The 15,729-nt window shown below is 33.9% G+C and overlaps 3 protein-coding genes across 3 annotated transcripts; all 3 read left to right on the forward strand.

Annotated features, from left to right (window-relative positions):
- Positions 304–5,054, forward strand: LOC109712230 (probable 18S rRNA (guanine-N(7))-methyltransferase). The gene is made up of 9 exons (XM_020235684.1): positions 304–624; positions 725–800; positions 1,794–1,877; positions 1,997–2,052; positions 2,658–2,714; positions 3,483–3,532; positions 3,651–3,803; positions 4,166–4,301; positions 4,632–5,054. The coding sequence occupies exons 1-9, from the start codon at positions 529–531 to the stop codon at positions 4,794–4,796; spliced, it is 873 nt and encodes a 290-aa protein (XP_020091273.1). The 5' UTR covers positions 304–528; the 3' UTR covers positions 4,797–5,054.
- Positions 5,607–7,745, forward strand: LOC109711266. The gene is made up of 2 exons (XM_020234219.1): positions 5,607–5,905; positions 7,440–7,745. The coding sequence occupies exons 1-2, from the start codon at positions 5,645–5,647 to the stop codon at positions 7,641–7,643; spliced, it is 465 nt and encodes a 154-aa protein (XP_020089808.1). The 5' UTR covers positions 5,607–5,644; the 3' UTR covers positions 7,644–7,745.
- Positions 14,225–15,149, forward strand: LOC109711191 (calmodulin-like protein 7; the record flags this gene model as incomplete). Its single annotated transcript, XM_020234122.1, is given in 1 exon segment — positions 14,225–15,149. A coding segment is annotated over 1 exon segment (542 nt), but the record flags the coding sequence as incomplete, so codon positions are not given.

Consider the following 15,729-nt stretch of genomic DNA (forward strand, 5'->3'; position numbering starts at 1 on the left):
GTATCCAACCGAAACCCGATTTCGATCCAAACCCGAATTAATTTTACATTATATAATATATATAAATATATGATGTTATATTTAAATTTATATTTTAAAATTTTAAATCTAATATAATATATTTTGAAATATCATAAAATAATAATTATTATTTTAAGTTTGGATTTTCATATTCGAGCTCACATTTGAATTTTGAGTTTGGTAATTAAATTCATATTAGATTTTTAAAAATTCGCTCAAATCCGAGCCGTTGATATCCTAAAAAGTCAACCGAGTTTATACAACAAACCGATTTAAGCCCGAACCGAACCGCATTAAAACGTCGCCGGAACCCTAACCTCGCCGCCACCGACCCTCCTCAAAACCCTAGAGAGAGAGAGAGAGAGAGAGAGAGAGAGAGAGAGAACCCTAGGTAGCGTTCGCGGCTGTTTCTCTCTCTACGCCCTCTCTTTTTCTCTCCTCCAATCTCTCCTCTCTCCTCCGCCCCCTATTTCCGAGCTCAGCGAAGAGAGAGAGAGAGAGGCGGAGATGCCGCGGCCGGAGCTTCAGGCCCCGCCGGAGATCTTCTACAACGAGTCGGAGGCGCGCAAGTACACCACATCCTCTCGCATGATCGAGATCCAAGTGCGTTTTGGGTTAATACTTGTTTGTGTTCTCGATTGGATTCGTTTTGTTGGTGTTTTGGTTTGTTGATTTGGTTCATTTCTTGATGCATTATTTCCAGGCGAAGATCTCCGAGAGAGCGCTCGAGCTTCTCGCCCTCCCGAACGATGGAATTCCCCGGCTTCTGCTTGATATAGGTCGATTTTAAATTTTATACATGTGCCTGTTTATACTGATCTTTGATATGTAAATTTATTGAATTTATATGGCCCCTGATTGTGCTTCTGCTTTCGGCAGTTGCAATATTAGCATAGCATGAAACAAACGAAAAAGTTTGGAGCTTCCGGCTATCCGGGAAGCATGAAACAATTCTGAGCCTCAAAAGCAGAAGTTCTAATTTGGTGCTTTTGGATCTTTATAGTGTATAAAGAAGCAGTTTGGGCTTTATTCATATAGTCTTTCTAGTTATACTTCATTCGACAACACAATTGAATTTGCTTGTGTTTTCTAATGGCTGTCGTTTACGCTTGACTTTTGGTTGATGTATCAGAGTTTCATATTGTTGTACTGCTGCTCAACGTAAGGTCACTTTTAAATTATGTATGTCTAGTATTCTATTTATAATGACCTTTTATATGTATGTTTGTTGAATCTATATTTTAGAGCTTGTTTGGTCCCGATTTTGCTTCTATTCTTAGCAGACACAATCTTAGCATGGCGTTTAACAAACAAACAAGTTTTGAGCTTTTGCTTATGCTGGAAGCACGAAGGGATTTTAAGCCTTAAAAGCAAAAGTTCTAATTTGGTGCTTTTGGATGGTTCTGTTGTATAAAGAAGCATTTTTAGGCTTTCTTAATATAGTGTCTGCTCAGAAGACACTTCATTAAACAACACTATTGCCAACCGCAAGGCTAAACAGGCCCGTACATGAAATTCTTGAATTTGCTAGTACTTTGTAATGATTGTGCTTTAAATTTGAGGTTTGGTTGACGTATAAGAGTTTCATACTGTTGTACTGCTGATAAATCAACAATCGCATTATAATTTCTGATAAATTTGTTTCTTTAGTATTTTGATTAAGAAATCACTTAATAAAGGCCACTGCTTGTATTGCAATTCTGTTTCATTTACACTTTTTAATCCCCTTTTTTTTAAAAAAAATCTTTTTCCTCTTAAATTTTCTTTAATAGGGTGTGGGTCTGGACTTAGTGGTGAGACCTTGTCTGAGCATGGGCACCACTGGATTGGTTATGACATCTCGCAGTCAATGCTAGGTTCGTAATTTGTTTTTTTTTAAAAAAAAAAACTTTGTGTACCAATTTAATTCCCTTTTGAATTATTATTGTATACATTCTTTCATGCCGCCTCACCAGTGGAATATTTAATCTTTTAGACGTCGCATTGGAGCGTGAAGCAGAGGGGGATCTCCTACTTGCTGATATGGGCCAGGTACTAACAGAAATCTCTGTTTTTGAAAGCCTCTTTTTTTTGTCATTTTCTTCATCTAAACCTTCTAGTTTCCAGTTATTTGTGTGAAATGAGTTCTTCCCATATTGCATTAAGAAGTTCAGTCGTTATAGAAGTGTTTGGACCAGACATATATTGGTGTTCCAGGTAGAATCATCAGTTATTAATGTTATATCTTATTAGCTATTTCTACTTTTTTTGGTTTTCACGAATATTCAAATTGATTTATTGGTTTGGAAATAATTAATAGATCCAATTTTTTGTCATTTGAATTTGGACAGAACACGTGCTAGGACTGGCACTACCGTTGGTTTTGAATCATGTTTGAATTTATTATTATAGACATGTGAGTTGTAATAATTTGAAAGTGGCTCTTAAGTGGATCTCATTGATTGTTTGGTTTGCTTCTAAAGTGCTGACATGGATTGGCAAATATGAGCACTAACTGTTGCATATCTATTTTGCAAATTTTAAATTTAGATGCTTAGTCCAAAATTTGTTTGTCTCTTTGTTGGTTTGTGACAATTATGTCTTCAAGTTATGCCTTTGTCATCATTAATCTGTTTCTGATAAGAACTTGTATATAGGGATTAGGCTTGCGGCCAGGAGTTATTGATGGCGCAATCAGTATTTCAGCTGTTCAGGTCAGCTCTGATTCTTTCAACCCTCTCTTTTCTTGCACAGGATGATTCATAATCATGCCTATTTTTGCACTTATTAGTGGAAACAATTATTTCCAGGAGATGGGAAATGATTCTATGATTGCAATTACTTTTTACAAGTTATACAATTTCCCTTGCTAACCCCTTTCACTTATTTTAAGTCCGTCCTTCCTGTTTATACTTCTATGGAAGAATAAAGTTTCCTGGTACGAACATGGTTTATTAAATATCACTTGTTGAAAACCTAGACTAGTTTTTGAAGAACATGCCAGACAACATCTGAGAAATATGTGAACTCTAGACTCGATTTTCGAGGATTACCTTAATTTTTGTGATTCTTCCTTGTTTGGCTTACATTTGAAAGAGCCATTCTTAGTGATCGATGTAGCTGCTTCCTTCTAGAACTACTACATATGTTTGACTAAGGATTTCTTTCTTCTACAGATATTTACCTTTGAAGTTTGGATACTAAGTGATATGCTTGGTTCTAACTTGAACATTTTTCTGTATGTCTTGTTAGAGTGACTCTTTTCCTGTTGCCTTCTACCTTTGACCTATATAACTCTCTACTTTGTCAGTCTACTATTTTAGTATTAATTTGCTCCTTCATTAACGTAATGGACTTTACAGTAGATTTTCTAATGTATCATGCTTGTGGGTTTTGGCTTTTAATTTGAATCATTTGATTTCTTTGCACCTGGATTCCAAGTATTCCTCCTGATTGATGTTGATGTGTATGAACTTTTGCAGTGGTTATGCTATGCTGACAAGTCTTCTCATGAACCAAGAATGCGACTGAAGTATGCAGCTAGTTTTTTTCTTTTTTTAAAAAAAAAATTCCCCATTTGTTGCTGGACTTAGATATCGTTTTTTTTTTTCGGACTGTTCTGATTACATGTATTGATGCTTCCATCTTAGGGCATTCTTTGGATCATTGTATCGATGCCTAGCGAGGGGCGCAAGAGCAGTTTTACAGCTTTATGCTGAAAATATGGACCAGAGTGAGATGATCATGACTTATGCCATGCGTGCTGGATTCGCTGGTGGTGTGGTAGTTGATTGGCCTCACAGGTGTGGCAGTGATTTCACAATCTATTGCTCTTAATGCAGCTTGGAATCTACATGCACCGTAATCATTCATTATTTCTCTTTTTCCAACATATGTGCGTGTTACACGTTGTCTATGTGTTGATAAATGTGTGTTTTAACTTACTGTGTTTTCGTTTTTTAAAACTCGTAAGAATAAACACGCTCATTGATTGAAATATGGAAGTCCCTTAGCAATTCATGCAGTTTTTCTTAACTTGTTATTTTATGCTGGTAAAACTCTTGAATAAGACAAACTCTTGAATTTCTGAATGTGACCTATAATTTTTTATTACATTTTGGTTACTGCAACAGGTGATCTAACTCCAGCATTTTCTTTCTTTCAGCTCAAAAGCAAGGAAAGCCTACCTTGTTCTTACTTGTGGTCCGCCATCTGTGCAAACATCTCTTCCCAAGGGCAAAGGCGAAAATGGTGAGCTGTGTAGCGATGACGATGAGAGTGATGGTGAGGAAAGCCAAACGGTAAGCTTTCACCAAGGTTTCCTGATAAAAAATTTACTTTTCTCCATCTAGTTAATGATTGATTATGATTTGTTGCCAACTAACTCTATTGCATGTCTCATTTATTGCTAATGTACCATTCCGTAAGTCTTGGAAATTACGCCTCGATCGCATAGGCTGGTTTAAAATCTGTGGCAACCCATATCTTTTTCCTGAAGTATAGTGTATCAGGAGAAGTTCGAAGAACTAGTAATGACCAATTCAGAGGAATACTTAAAACTGTGATTGAGATTGCGCATTATGATGTTCTCTTCATCTCTTTATATTTCTCTGTCTCTCTCTTTAATGCAGGTTGGCATCTTCGAGCGCAATCGGCCGAGGAAGAAGTTTAGGGTGAACAAAAAGGGCAAAGGAAGGGAATGGGTGTTGAAGAAAAAGGAACAGATGCGAAGAAAAGGTCATGCTGTACCCCCAGACACGAAGTACACGGCGCGAAAACGAAAAGCCCACTTCTAACTCTTGTTACATGCGCGCTTTTACTCGAGTTTTTGGTGCCTATTCTTAGTTATGCTCCTTCCCCAAGTTTTGCTTTGTTGTGTGCTTAAACTGGAAGGATCTCTGTAACAACCTAAATCATTTTTGCTGACATTTGAATTCTATTTCAAGATGTCATCTCCAAGAAGAACATCTTAGAAGTGTTGGATATGGTTGATGTGATGAGAGTAAACATGTCAAGGCAACTCAAATATGGAAAAGCTTGGTTTTGTCCGTAAAGTATACTTCATTCATTTCTCGCAACTATAAATATATTAAAGTAACTAATTAATATAAATTATAAATTTAAAGTAGTATTTTTGATTAATTTAAATTAACTTAATTAAAAGAATTTTTTTTATTAATAGTCATAGAAAATACTATTATTGTAAAAATAATCCTTCAAAAAATTTATTTACAAAATTAGTTTTATACGGTGAATGAATTATAGCTTTTTAAATACTGTAAATTATTTATCATTTTTTTTTTTGAAGAATTAAAATTATTTTTAATGTTTAATATTATACACCATTTAATGTTTGGATGTAGAAAATATATAAATTAGAATAAAAGCTGTGAAATTTTTAGAAAGCAGTAAATAATTTACCGCTTTTATCGGTCTATTTTTATAAATAAAAATTTTGAATGTTTATTTTTATATTTAAAAGATTTTGTGGATTTAGTAGCTCAAAAACTCCAAAATTAAAAGGTTGGGGGGTATAATTAAAATTTTAAAAAATTGGGTGGTCTGTTTGTAAATAAAGAGGAGTTGAGGGGTCTTTCAAATTGGCTTATACTTAGAACAAAAAATCGCTCACTCCACCGTTGTAATGGCGATAGTAGCTGCGTGGAATGGGGCTCGCCTACGCTTCCCCTCTTCTCTACCCCGCTCTCTCCCTCCTCCTCCTCCTTCTCCTCGAACAAACCCTAGATTCCCCGGATGGGCGAAGAAGAAGAAGCAGGGGCCTCCGCGGGGAAGCTTCTGCTTCGCCCTGAAGCCGAACCAACGCAGAGAAGCAGAAGCAGAGGCAGAAGCAGACGAACTAGGCGGCGCCGATGGCGTCGCCGACGCGTTCCTCTCGTCCGCTAGGGTTTGCTCTCCTCGCCTCTCTCTGTTTTTTTTTTTTTTTTTTTATGTGTTTGAAGAGTTTAATTTAATGGAGATACTCGATCTTTGAGTGGAAAGGGATAAACATGTAGTGAGGCATCCTCAAGTTTATTGAGGGTTTTTAGTAAATTTGATGCAGTTGATAAAAAGTGATTTGAGATATTATATCTGATGCAATCGTGGTTCGATTTAGTGAAATCCCCAATTTTTCTTGAGTGTAATTGCTCTGATAGCATGTACATGAATAATTCTTTATAAAGCCCTAGGGCTTAGAAAAAATCGGCACCTTTTTAGGCGGCATATGCGGAATCATATAGTTTTTGTTTTAAGAATGATAACATCTCCTTCTGAATTGGTGAATCTTTGCATCTTAGTTGGTATGAGCATTCACTAAACTAGAACTGGTGAGAATTTCTAGTATCTAGTCATAAATTCTAATAAAATGTATGTTTAATTATGAATTCGCGTCGAAGACATCCAATGGTTTGAAAACTTTAAAAGGGAAGAGAAGGTGTTGTAATATATGCGAGTCTCTAGACTCGTATTACTAACTATTATAATCTTGAACCTTGCAAAAATCTCAAAATAAAATGAAATCTAGAGTATCATATTTCTGAAATAGGTTCCTTCGGTTAATCGGTTGACTGCACTGCATGATACTGGATTGGTTGCTCGGCCTCTTTGAAATCAGATAGAAGCATAATCCTTACGGAGGATCTACTATCTACAATGGAATTCGATTTGTTAGTATTCTTTCAGCGTAAGTACTTGGTTGGCCGCATAAATTTGTTCCCTTTTCGGCTCAAGCGACTTAGGATGTTTAATTGTTGCATCGGGTTCTCTTGTATACATCTCTGTAATATCATTCGTTTCCTTAATGTAATTCGTACTCCTGTTTTGTAACATGTTCATGTCATAATTTTCCAGAAAAGAGAATATAAGAGAACAGGAAGTTATTTGCATTTCATATGACATCAAACAAAGGGCTCATTTTGTAAGAAGTTATTTAGTCTTGCTTAAGAAACGGATTTATTTACTGAAGAAGTAGAAGCTAAGGGTTTTGAGCACCAAAGCGGAATCTCCTTATAGGCGCCTCAACTTCTGGCTTTAGTGTGAAGCTGTTGAGTTGATTTTGATGAGAAAACTATTAGGGCTTCTTGAGTCACTTTGTTCAAACAACACTTCTATGGACGGTGGCCGGTACAAAACTTCCAACTTTTGAAATCTCCTTATAAAAGTCATGCGCAACATTTTGGAACCTTCGCATCCCATCGTAGGATTCTATGCTTGAACAGGATGATTAACAACTAGTAATATGGTGTACATCATTTCAAATTTAGCATCAGATTCATGAAATGTCGGTCGTCCTCTTCCAAGTTATTTATTACTGTAAATCTTTTTGCTGCTGCTTGTCCTGCCTATTCCTTTGCAGTATAATCTCTTTCTTTCGAAAATTCCTTCAAGTTAGCAAGTGTACTGTTTGTTTTCAAAAGTTTACTCGTTCATCGTAATAACAGGATGACTCAAACTACCTGTGGAAATTAGCAGCTGGATCGGTCGGCGGCGCTTCGGCCATCAAATACGGTAGTATTCTTCTCCCCGATATAACGAGACCCAATATAGTTCAAGCTTTAGTAATGGTGTCGCTACCGGTACTAGTTGCTGTTTTAATATTACTTAAGGAGAGTATGAGCGAAAGCCCTAACGACGACTTTATGTAGCATTTCTTTGTTGCTTCATTCGTCGCCTAAATCAAAGTGTTGATTTCTAATGCATATGCTTGCAACTTAAATAGCCTAGCTAATTTTTTGCTTCCATTTTAATTTGTCTTGGTTTATTTTAGGATTGTTTATTAGTAAGGATTTGCTTAGACTAAATGTATTGAAAAGTCCCTATACTATCCTGATATTGTGAGCTGGTCCCTGCACTTCTCATTTGAAAACTTAAGTCTCTAAACTTTGGCATATTTTGGACTATAGGGCCGTGCCTACGCAAACCGGTGACTTTTGCTGCAAATGACCTTTAAGGGTGCGTTTGGTGCGCGCTATCTTTTTAAGATTCCTAGTAATTCAATCAGAATAAAAAAATATGATGGTGTTTAACTAAATGCACCAAGTAATTTAGTTGGTAATATTGGATTTACTTGGGAATGAGATTCATCCCAAAGTACTAATCTCATTTCCTTGAGGAAGGGTGGGTATCCTCATTTTAATGAATTAGAGTAATCATAATATGTCTAATCTCTTTCTTTCTCCATACCCGACTAATTGGTATTATTTTCTTTTACACTCTAACCTTATATCTCTCTCTAAACTTATTTTTTTCTCGCTAAACTGCAACTCTTTTTTCTCTCTCTAAACTAAGCTCTTTGTCCCCCTTTTTTTAAAAATCTCAACTCTCTCACTCTCTCTAACATGGACTCTATTTTTCTTCCTATTTTTTTAATTATACTCTCTCTCTTTCTAACCTATGTTCTCTCTCCCTTTTTTATAAAAAATATTAAAATTTTTGGTAGCATTATTTAAAAATAAATAAATAAATAAATAAATAAATTGTATATTTTTTTGTAATCTTAAATAACGTGACTAAATAATATGATTATGCGAACCAAATACAGAAATGCTACATTCTTAATAATAGGATGAATAGGAATAAGATTTTTGGACATATTTTTATTCCTAGTAATCTTTTATAATGCGAACCAAACGCACCCTAAGGGTGTGTTTGGTTTGCATTTTCTTGTTAAGATTTCCAATAGTCCAATTGGACTAAAAAAATTATGGCGGTATTTGGCTAAACGTACTAAGTAATATAATCGGTAATGTTCGATTTATTTCGGAATGAATTTCATTCTAAAATACTAATCTTATTCTTTTAAGGGAGGGTTGGTATCTATATATTAATAGATTGAGATAATCATAATATCTGATTTTTTCTAAGAAAATATGGAAATTTTTTATAGTATTATCTGAAATTAATTAACAAAATAAATATATTAATTGTATATTTTTTATAATTTTAAATAATAGAACTAAATAATATAACCATGCGAATTAAATATCGGAATATCGCATTCTTAATAATAGAGTGAGTAAGAATAAGATTCTTAGGCATTATTTTATCTTTAGTAATTATTTATAGTGCGAACCAAACGTTCTCAGTTAGTCAGTTTTATATAGAGGTGGAATGGTTTTCTTATAAACTAGTTGATTATTTTTTACAACGGTTAGGGAATAAACTGCAATAAATGTAAAATATCACAGCAATTTGTGATGCTTTTAATTTTAGTATTTTTGTTTTTTTTCTAAAAAAAAAATGTAGAAACAAGAGGTATAAATTGCATTATTAGACCCCTACTTTTGTTGTACTTGAACTATGGCTCCTAGTTTTAAACATGTACTCAGCCTCAGTTCGGTAATGTGGTGGCTAAAAATATTTATTTTTATACTTGCTTCTCTGGTGAAAGCTTTTACGGTAATTTAATAGAATTGGATGGGAAAAGATTAGAAGCGCTTTTAAATATAAAAAAAAAAGGTGTTTTTGGCAAATTTAAAATTGTAGTTGTAAGCAAGCGAGAGCAACTGTAATTTTATAGTCTAAAAAAATTTAAATTATTTTAATTTTTTATAACATAAAAATAATGGTCTTACACTATGGATGTAAGGCTTAGTTTTGTATTGAGGTCTATCTAACGCTATTAGATAAAATAGAGTTAAGAAAAAAGCATATAGGGATATGTTTCTACGTTCTCCGGTGGGACCACAGAAAATATATCGTAATTGACTAATCGCGATATGCAGAACGCAATATTACGTACGAAAACAAACAGAGCATTTTTCTAACGTACACGTAACGCAATCTCCCCACAATCCCAAACGAAGCCTAAATGAATCCAAGTGGTAGAGCTTTCTGCACCGAATGGAGCGAAAATATTTCTGAACCACTTCAATTTATTGGGAGGCGGAATACTTCTTTCTTTCTTTAATTCGTCCCGATCTTTTAAATAGTCACTTTTGTTCCTATTTAGGAAAATTTTCAAAAATTTTTCTTGTGGTTTCGTACTTTCTCACTTTAGTACCATGTGGTTTAAAGTGTATTAATTTGTCCCCATGTGGTTTTATTTTTATCTTTTTGGCAGTTTTTTTCTTAATATTTCGTTAAATTATATACAGAAAAATTTCAGATACCCATCTAGATTTATCAAATATTTACTTTAGTATTCTTTAATTTTAACTTTGTCACTGATTTAAGAAAAGAAAATAATAAAATTGATACTAAAATAAAAAAAATGAAATCACATGGGGCAAATTAATGTACTTTAAATCACAGGATATTAAAGTGAGAAAGTACGAAATCATAAGAAGTTTTTTTTAAATTGTTCCTCCTATTTATTATGAATAAAGCAATTTAAATAGGGATCAAAAATAAAATAAAAAATTAATTCGCTTTGAATTCGTTCCACATTCAACAGGGAACAAGTCACTTCAATNTTTATTTCATATCCTTTTTGATCCGATCGATTTTGAGATCTGAGATTGGGGGAATTTTGTGCATCAGGCGATGGCCACCGATCACAAGATCTACGGCTTCGAGGAGGTCGCAAAGCACAACGCAACCAAAGATTGTTGGCTCATCATCTCCGGAAAGGTCCTCTTTTTTTTTCTGTAATTTTTTAGGGCTTTTTTTTTTTTTTTCTTTCTCTCTCTAAAAATTCAGAGCGCATAAGTTTGTTTTCTTTTTTTTCGTTCATGCTCGACCGATGGACCATCTGGCGCCCATCCACATTATTACTAGTTTGGAAACGATGTCCATACAATTTTTATCCCCCCCTATACTCCATGCTCCACTCTTCTTCTTTTCTTGGGACGCGTGTTTTGTTTTGTTTTGTTTTTTTTTTTTTTGCAGCTTCTTATGTAGAAATATTTTGGACAAACAAAAAATAAGGTATAATTGCCTATGTATGTACTCTTTAATAGTCAATACTATTGAAATATTTTATTTATTTCTATTTTTTTGTTTTAAATATATTTGTATATTTTTGTTCGTTACTCAAAAATATACCTGCTGCGGTTAGTATTCGTTAAGTCGTCTCAGATTAAATCCAAGTTAAATTTATAAGAGAGTTAAAAGAAAATTAAAATATCTTTTTTGTTCCTAATTTAAGAGCAAGTAAAAAAATTGGTGCCAGTAAATGGATAGATTTGAAGGAAAGAATTAAGGATAACTTAAAAAAAAAAATGATGATGATAGAAGAGTATATTTAAAATAATAAAATAGTAATTTTATAAGAGTGGAGCTATTATGCTATCGGAAGTATAAAGTGATTGGTACTTTCGATTTTTTAATTCTTAGATCAACCCCATTGATCATTTCTAGCCATTGGATTAATATTATTAACCAATGGGGACCACTCAACCCTAAGCGGACCGTTATCATCTCAACAGTAGAATTTTTAATCAAAGGACTAAAAAATCGGAAGCACCAACTACTTTATGCTTCCGATAGCATAGTAGCTCTACACATTTTATAAAAACAATGATTGTTGCTAACCATTTTACTAACAAAATATAATTCTAGAAATATATTTGAAAAAACTTGAAATATTAAAAAAATATTTTTAGTATTAATCTTATAGGCAGGATAAATAAAAAAATCAAAAACTATCCAGAGGTAAAAAATTACTTGTCCTTAAAAAATAATCTCCCCGCTCATCACCAGCAGTAAAACTAATTCTCTTCGTCCAGTGTACGAGAAATTATAGCAGGATGTGTAGAGGATTCTACGCATCAACTACAAGTTAACCTTCACCGTCCAATTAATATATATAAAAATAGGGATACTTCGAATACCTTTTCTATAATTTTGTACTTTTTTATTAAAATAAAATTAAAATTAAAAAATATTAAAGTGAATATTTAATAAACTATAGATGAGTATCTGAAATTTTTTATATATAATTTAACAAAAATTTAATAAAAAAAACGATGAAAAGAAAAAAATAAAATTATATGATATTAAATTAATATATTTTAAATTATTAAAATAAAAAAAATACGGAACTATAGAATGAGTGTTTATCCTAAAAAAAAATACTAATATTATAAAAAAATTTACGCACGAAATTGTATGCAATGCATTTCCGCTCTTTTATTATTATTATTATTATTATTATTATTATTATTTACGGTGTGCAGGCGCCATCGAATGGACAGTTATTATAGTTTGGTTCACGCGGTTTTCGGTGGCGCGTCGTCCCCACGCGCTTACACCCTTTTCAAAATTCGTATTCTTTAATGAAAGGGGTGAAATGTGTGGTTAGCCCCAGAAAATTATCCCAATTTTGTAACTAGTCCAAATTCTTTTACGCTTTTTTGAGGAAAAAATAGTATGCTACCGCTTCGTTTTTTTTTTTTTTAAGAAATAAATTTAACTAGAAATATAAAAAGTAATTAGATTTCGAACTTGGTACCTTAAATACCAACTGCCAAATTCTAGCTTTGCTACTCGTGCTAGAGAGAGTCGGCATCTTTTTAAATATTAGAATATGATATTTAATAATATGAGTTGAGCTAGAATACTATTGATAGTAAACGAGTTTCGTTGCCACTCATTTATTTTCGATGATAAAGTCTCCAAATCGACGATCGGCACTGTTGAACATGATCTATACCACTTAAAGTGTTTAGAAATCAATTTTCAAATCTTTTCGACATCATTTGCCTAATGATCAAAGGGTTTTAAAATTTGTAACTTTAATGGTCGATACGAGGCATTTTTTCGTTTAACGGCGTAAAAATATCCAAATCAATTGAATTTTGTTAGAAAATTTTTTAAACTATTTAAAACAAGATCTATACTCTTGATCTTGACTACAAGACTCCTATCATCATTTTTTAAAGAATATTTATTTTCAGCCGTTCATTTTTGTGTCCACTAGATGGATAAGAGAATAATATCGAAAATGTATAAAATTTGATTTCTAAACACTTTAAGTGGTATAGATTATGTTCAACGGTGCCGATCGTCGATTTGGAGGTTCCATCATCGAAAACAAATGGGCGGCAACAGAGCCCGTTTGCTACTGATAGTTTTCTAGCTCAACTATTAATAATATTTATTTGCTATGAAGATTTCATTTCTTGATTGGAAGCTAAAAAAGTTCAACTTTAGTTGCTTGTAAGATCTTAACAGTTGTAATTTGTGAAAGAATGGCGTGCCTTACTTACTATATAATAAATTTTATTTTGAAGAAATAAATTCAACGGCTAATACTATATTTACTCAATAGTATAATTTTTCTTCAGTAAATTAAAAAAGATATACTAAACATGATATTCGTGTATCAAAACAGAGTATTTGAAATCAAATCCTTTAAGTCTCCGAGTTTTCATGACATAGCGGGATACATATTAGTCTAAAATTGTCCAAAGAATATCCAATTCATTTTATACACTAACCATTCTATATCCCTTCATCTGTGGAATTGTTTAATACAAAATCATAAAAAACACCGTTCTTTAGTAGTTTAAACTTTTGAAAAAAATTATTTTTTTTTGAGAATAAATAGCACGCTACCTGCTTCATCCATTGAATGGATGAATTTGGCTACAGAGGCGAGGCAACGAAGGCCTTAAGAAAAAACAACATCAGCAGAGGTTAAAAAAAAAAAAAAAAACGTTCAAAGCATATCTTTCCACGAAGATATTAGGATCTTGAGCTGGACTGCTAAAATAGGGTCGAGTTGTTGTTGACGAAAAAAAATAATTGTTTCGTATAATTTAATATAGTATCAGAGCTAGAAGTTTCGAGTTTGAGCGACGCCATGTTAATAGCGTAAGTAATTTTTTCCTATTTAACTTAAATTTATGTCATAGATCTATTAAAAAGTTTCGAGTTTAGACGTGAGATGTAAAAGTTCAGCTAGGGCGCCCACAGGACCATAGTTGCAACATCAATATCCAAAAAGAGTACCAAAGTTGCAATATCAATATCAAGAGAGTGCAGGGACTAGCCTTGCATTAGACCCTTACTCTTCTTTCTTTAAAACACAAATATATACACCTTCTCTCTTTCTCATAGCTGTTAAGAGTAAAGTCCCTCTCTCTCTCTCTCTCTCTCTCTCTCTCTCTTCACACCATGACAACCCTCCTCTTGTTTGCAATCCTCTTCATTTGTGGCCTCCTCAACTCCTACCTATTCTTGTTCTCACCATCAAAGCTCTTTGCATGGATTTGCTCTCTCCTCCCCCCCACTCCAACCACAACACAAACAAAAGCTACATACAAAGCTAGCAAAAAGGAGGAAAAGGAGGAAACGGAGGAGGAGGAGAGAGTGAGGAAGGTGGCCGTCAACAAAGTCGACCTCAAGTCGGTCTTCGCGACCTTCGACCACGACTGCGACGGCTTCGTCACGTCGACGGAGCTCGAAGAGTCGTTCAGGAGGCTGGGCCTCTTCGCTTCAAGCAGAGAAGTTATGCACATGGTGTCGAAGGTGGACGCGAACCGCGACGGTCTCATCGACTTGGAGGAGTTCCGCGAGATCTACGAGTCGGTGGTGGCGGCCGAGGGCGACGCGAAATCGAGCAGCGGTGAGAAAGGAGGGGGGGAGGAGGAGGAGGAGGGAGAGATGGATTTGAAGGAGGCTTTTGATGTGTTTGATGGGAATGGGGATGGGGTGATAAGCGCAGAGGAGTTAGGGTTGGTGTTGAGCTCACTTGGGTTAAGGCAAGGGGGGAGGGTGGAGGATTGCCATGACATGATAAGGAAGGTGGATGAGGATGGGGATGGGATGGTGAACTTTGAGGAATTCAAGAAGATGATGGTGGTGAAGGGCAATGATATGTAGAAGTGTGTTCTAAACCAAATAATTCTACGAGGTAGATATCGACAGATAAATTTATTGAATTTGATCACTATTTAATTACTGACCGAGTTTCATCGGATTCAATAAATTTGATCTGCTCCTCCTGACGAAAGTAGAAGAGAAGGTACTGACATATATGAAAATGCTTGACTACACTAATATTAAGAACTTTTCTCTTTATTGTTGGTTTGCTGTATATGACCTGATCTCTGAGCATGTAAAATACTTTTTCCTCTATTGCTAAGATTTCCTAGGGTTTCTTCTGCTTGAGATCCACAATTATCATGTATAAGTTTTGTATGATGCAATTGTGAACTAATGTGAGGGTCTTTTTTTTTTTTTTAAGCTTCTATATGCTGTTTTTATGTGTGGGGCGTGTATGCTGTTTTTATGTGTGGATTTGTATCTGATCAATTTTAATGAGCCATCAGAGATGGTTACGGTCGTAATTATAAACAATATGTCACCATCTGAGATGGTTACCGCCTTAATTGTGAGCGATATGTTACTTCATATTGAAATGACAACAAAGAACCATTTTTGTTCGCAATACTTTTATGCAAGATAGAGATGTGTAAATGGATGTTAGTGTTCCTGTACAAAATATCTATTACAGAAGGATTTATTGCATACAGATTCCTACAAATATGATAAATTATAAATATATTTCTACAAAATTTAATTTTTATATATTGTTTCTATAAAAATTCTAATGTTTTCAAATATATTCCTGCCGTTAGAATCCGTTAGAAAAATTTAGTTAGCCATACGCTAAATATATACTTAACTCTAATTAATTTTTGATATTTTTACTCCTTTTATATTATACTGTTGTGGCTTTTAAAAGAACATATTTGTGATGGCAAAATTGAAAATATAAACAGTTCTCTAACGATACTCTAATGGTAACAAACCGAAAGGACATATTTAATAATAATATTAGAT

This window comes from Ananas comosus, linkage group 6, assembly GCF_001540865.1.
Source record: "Ananas comosus cultivar F153 linkage group 6, ASM154086v1, whole genome shotgun sequence".
NCBI lineage: Eukaryota > Viridiplantae > Streptophyta > Magnoliopsida > Poales > Bromeliaceae > Ananas > Ananas comosus.

Coding starts and splice junctions, on each gene's coding strand:
- LOC109711266 (XM_020234219.1), top strand. CDS start 5,645: ATGGCGATAGTAGCTGCGTGGAATGGGGCTCGCCTACGCTTCCCCTCT. Junction 5,906..7,439: donor CGTTCCTCTCGTCCGCTAGG/GTTTGCTCTCCT, acceptor TCGTAATAACAG/GATGACTCAAACTACCTGTG.
- LOC109712230 (XM_020235684.1), top strand. CDS start 529: ATGCCGCGGCCGGAGCTTCAGGCCCCGCCGGAGATCTTCTACAACGAG. Junction 801..1,793: donor CCGGCTTCTGCTTGATATAG/GTCGATTTTAAA, acceptor TTTCTTTAATAG/GGTGTGGGTCTGGACTTAGT. Junction 3,533..3,650: donor GAACCAAGAATGCGACTGAA/GTATGCAGCTAG, acceptor CTTCCATCTTAG/GGCATTCTTTGGATCATTGT.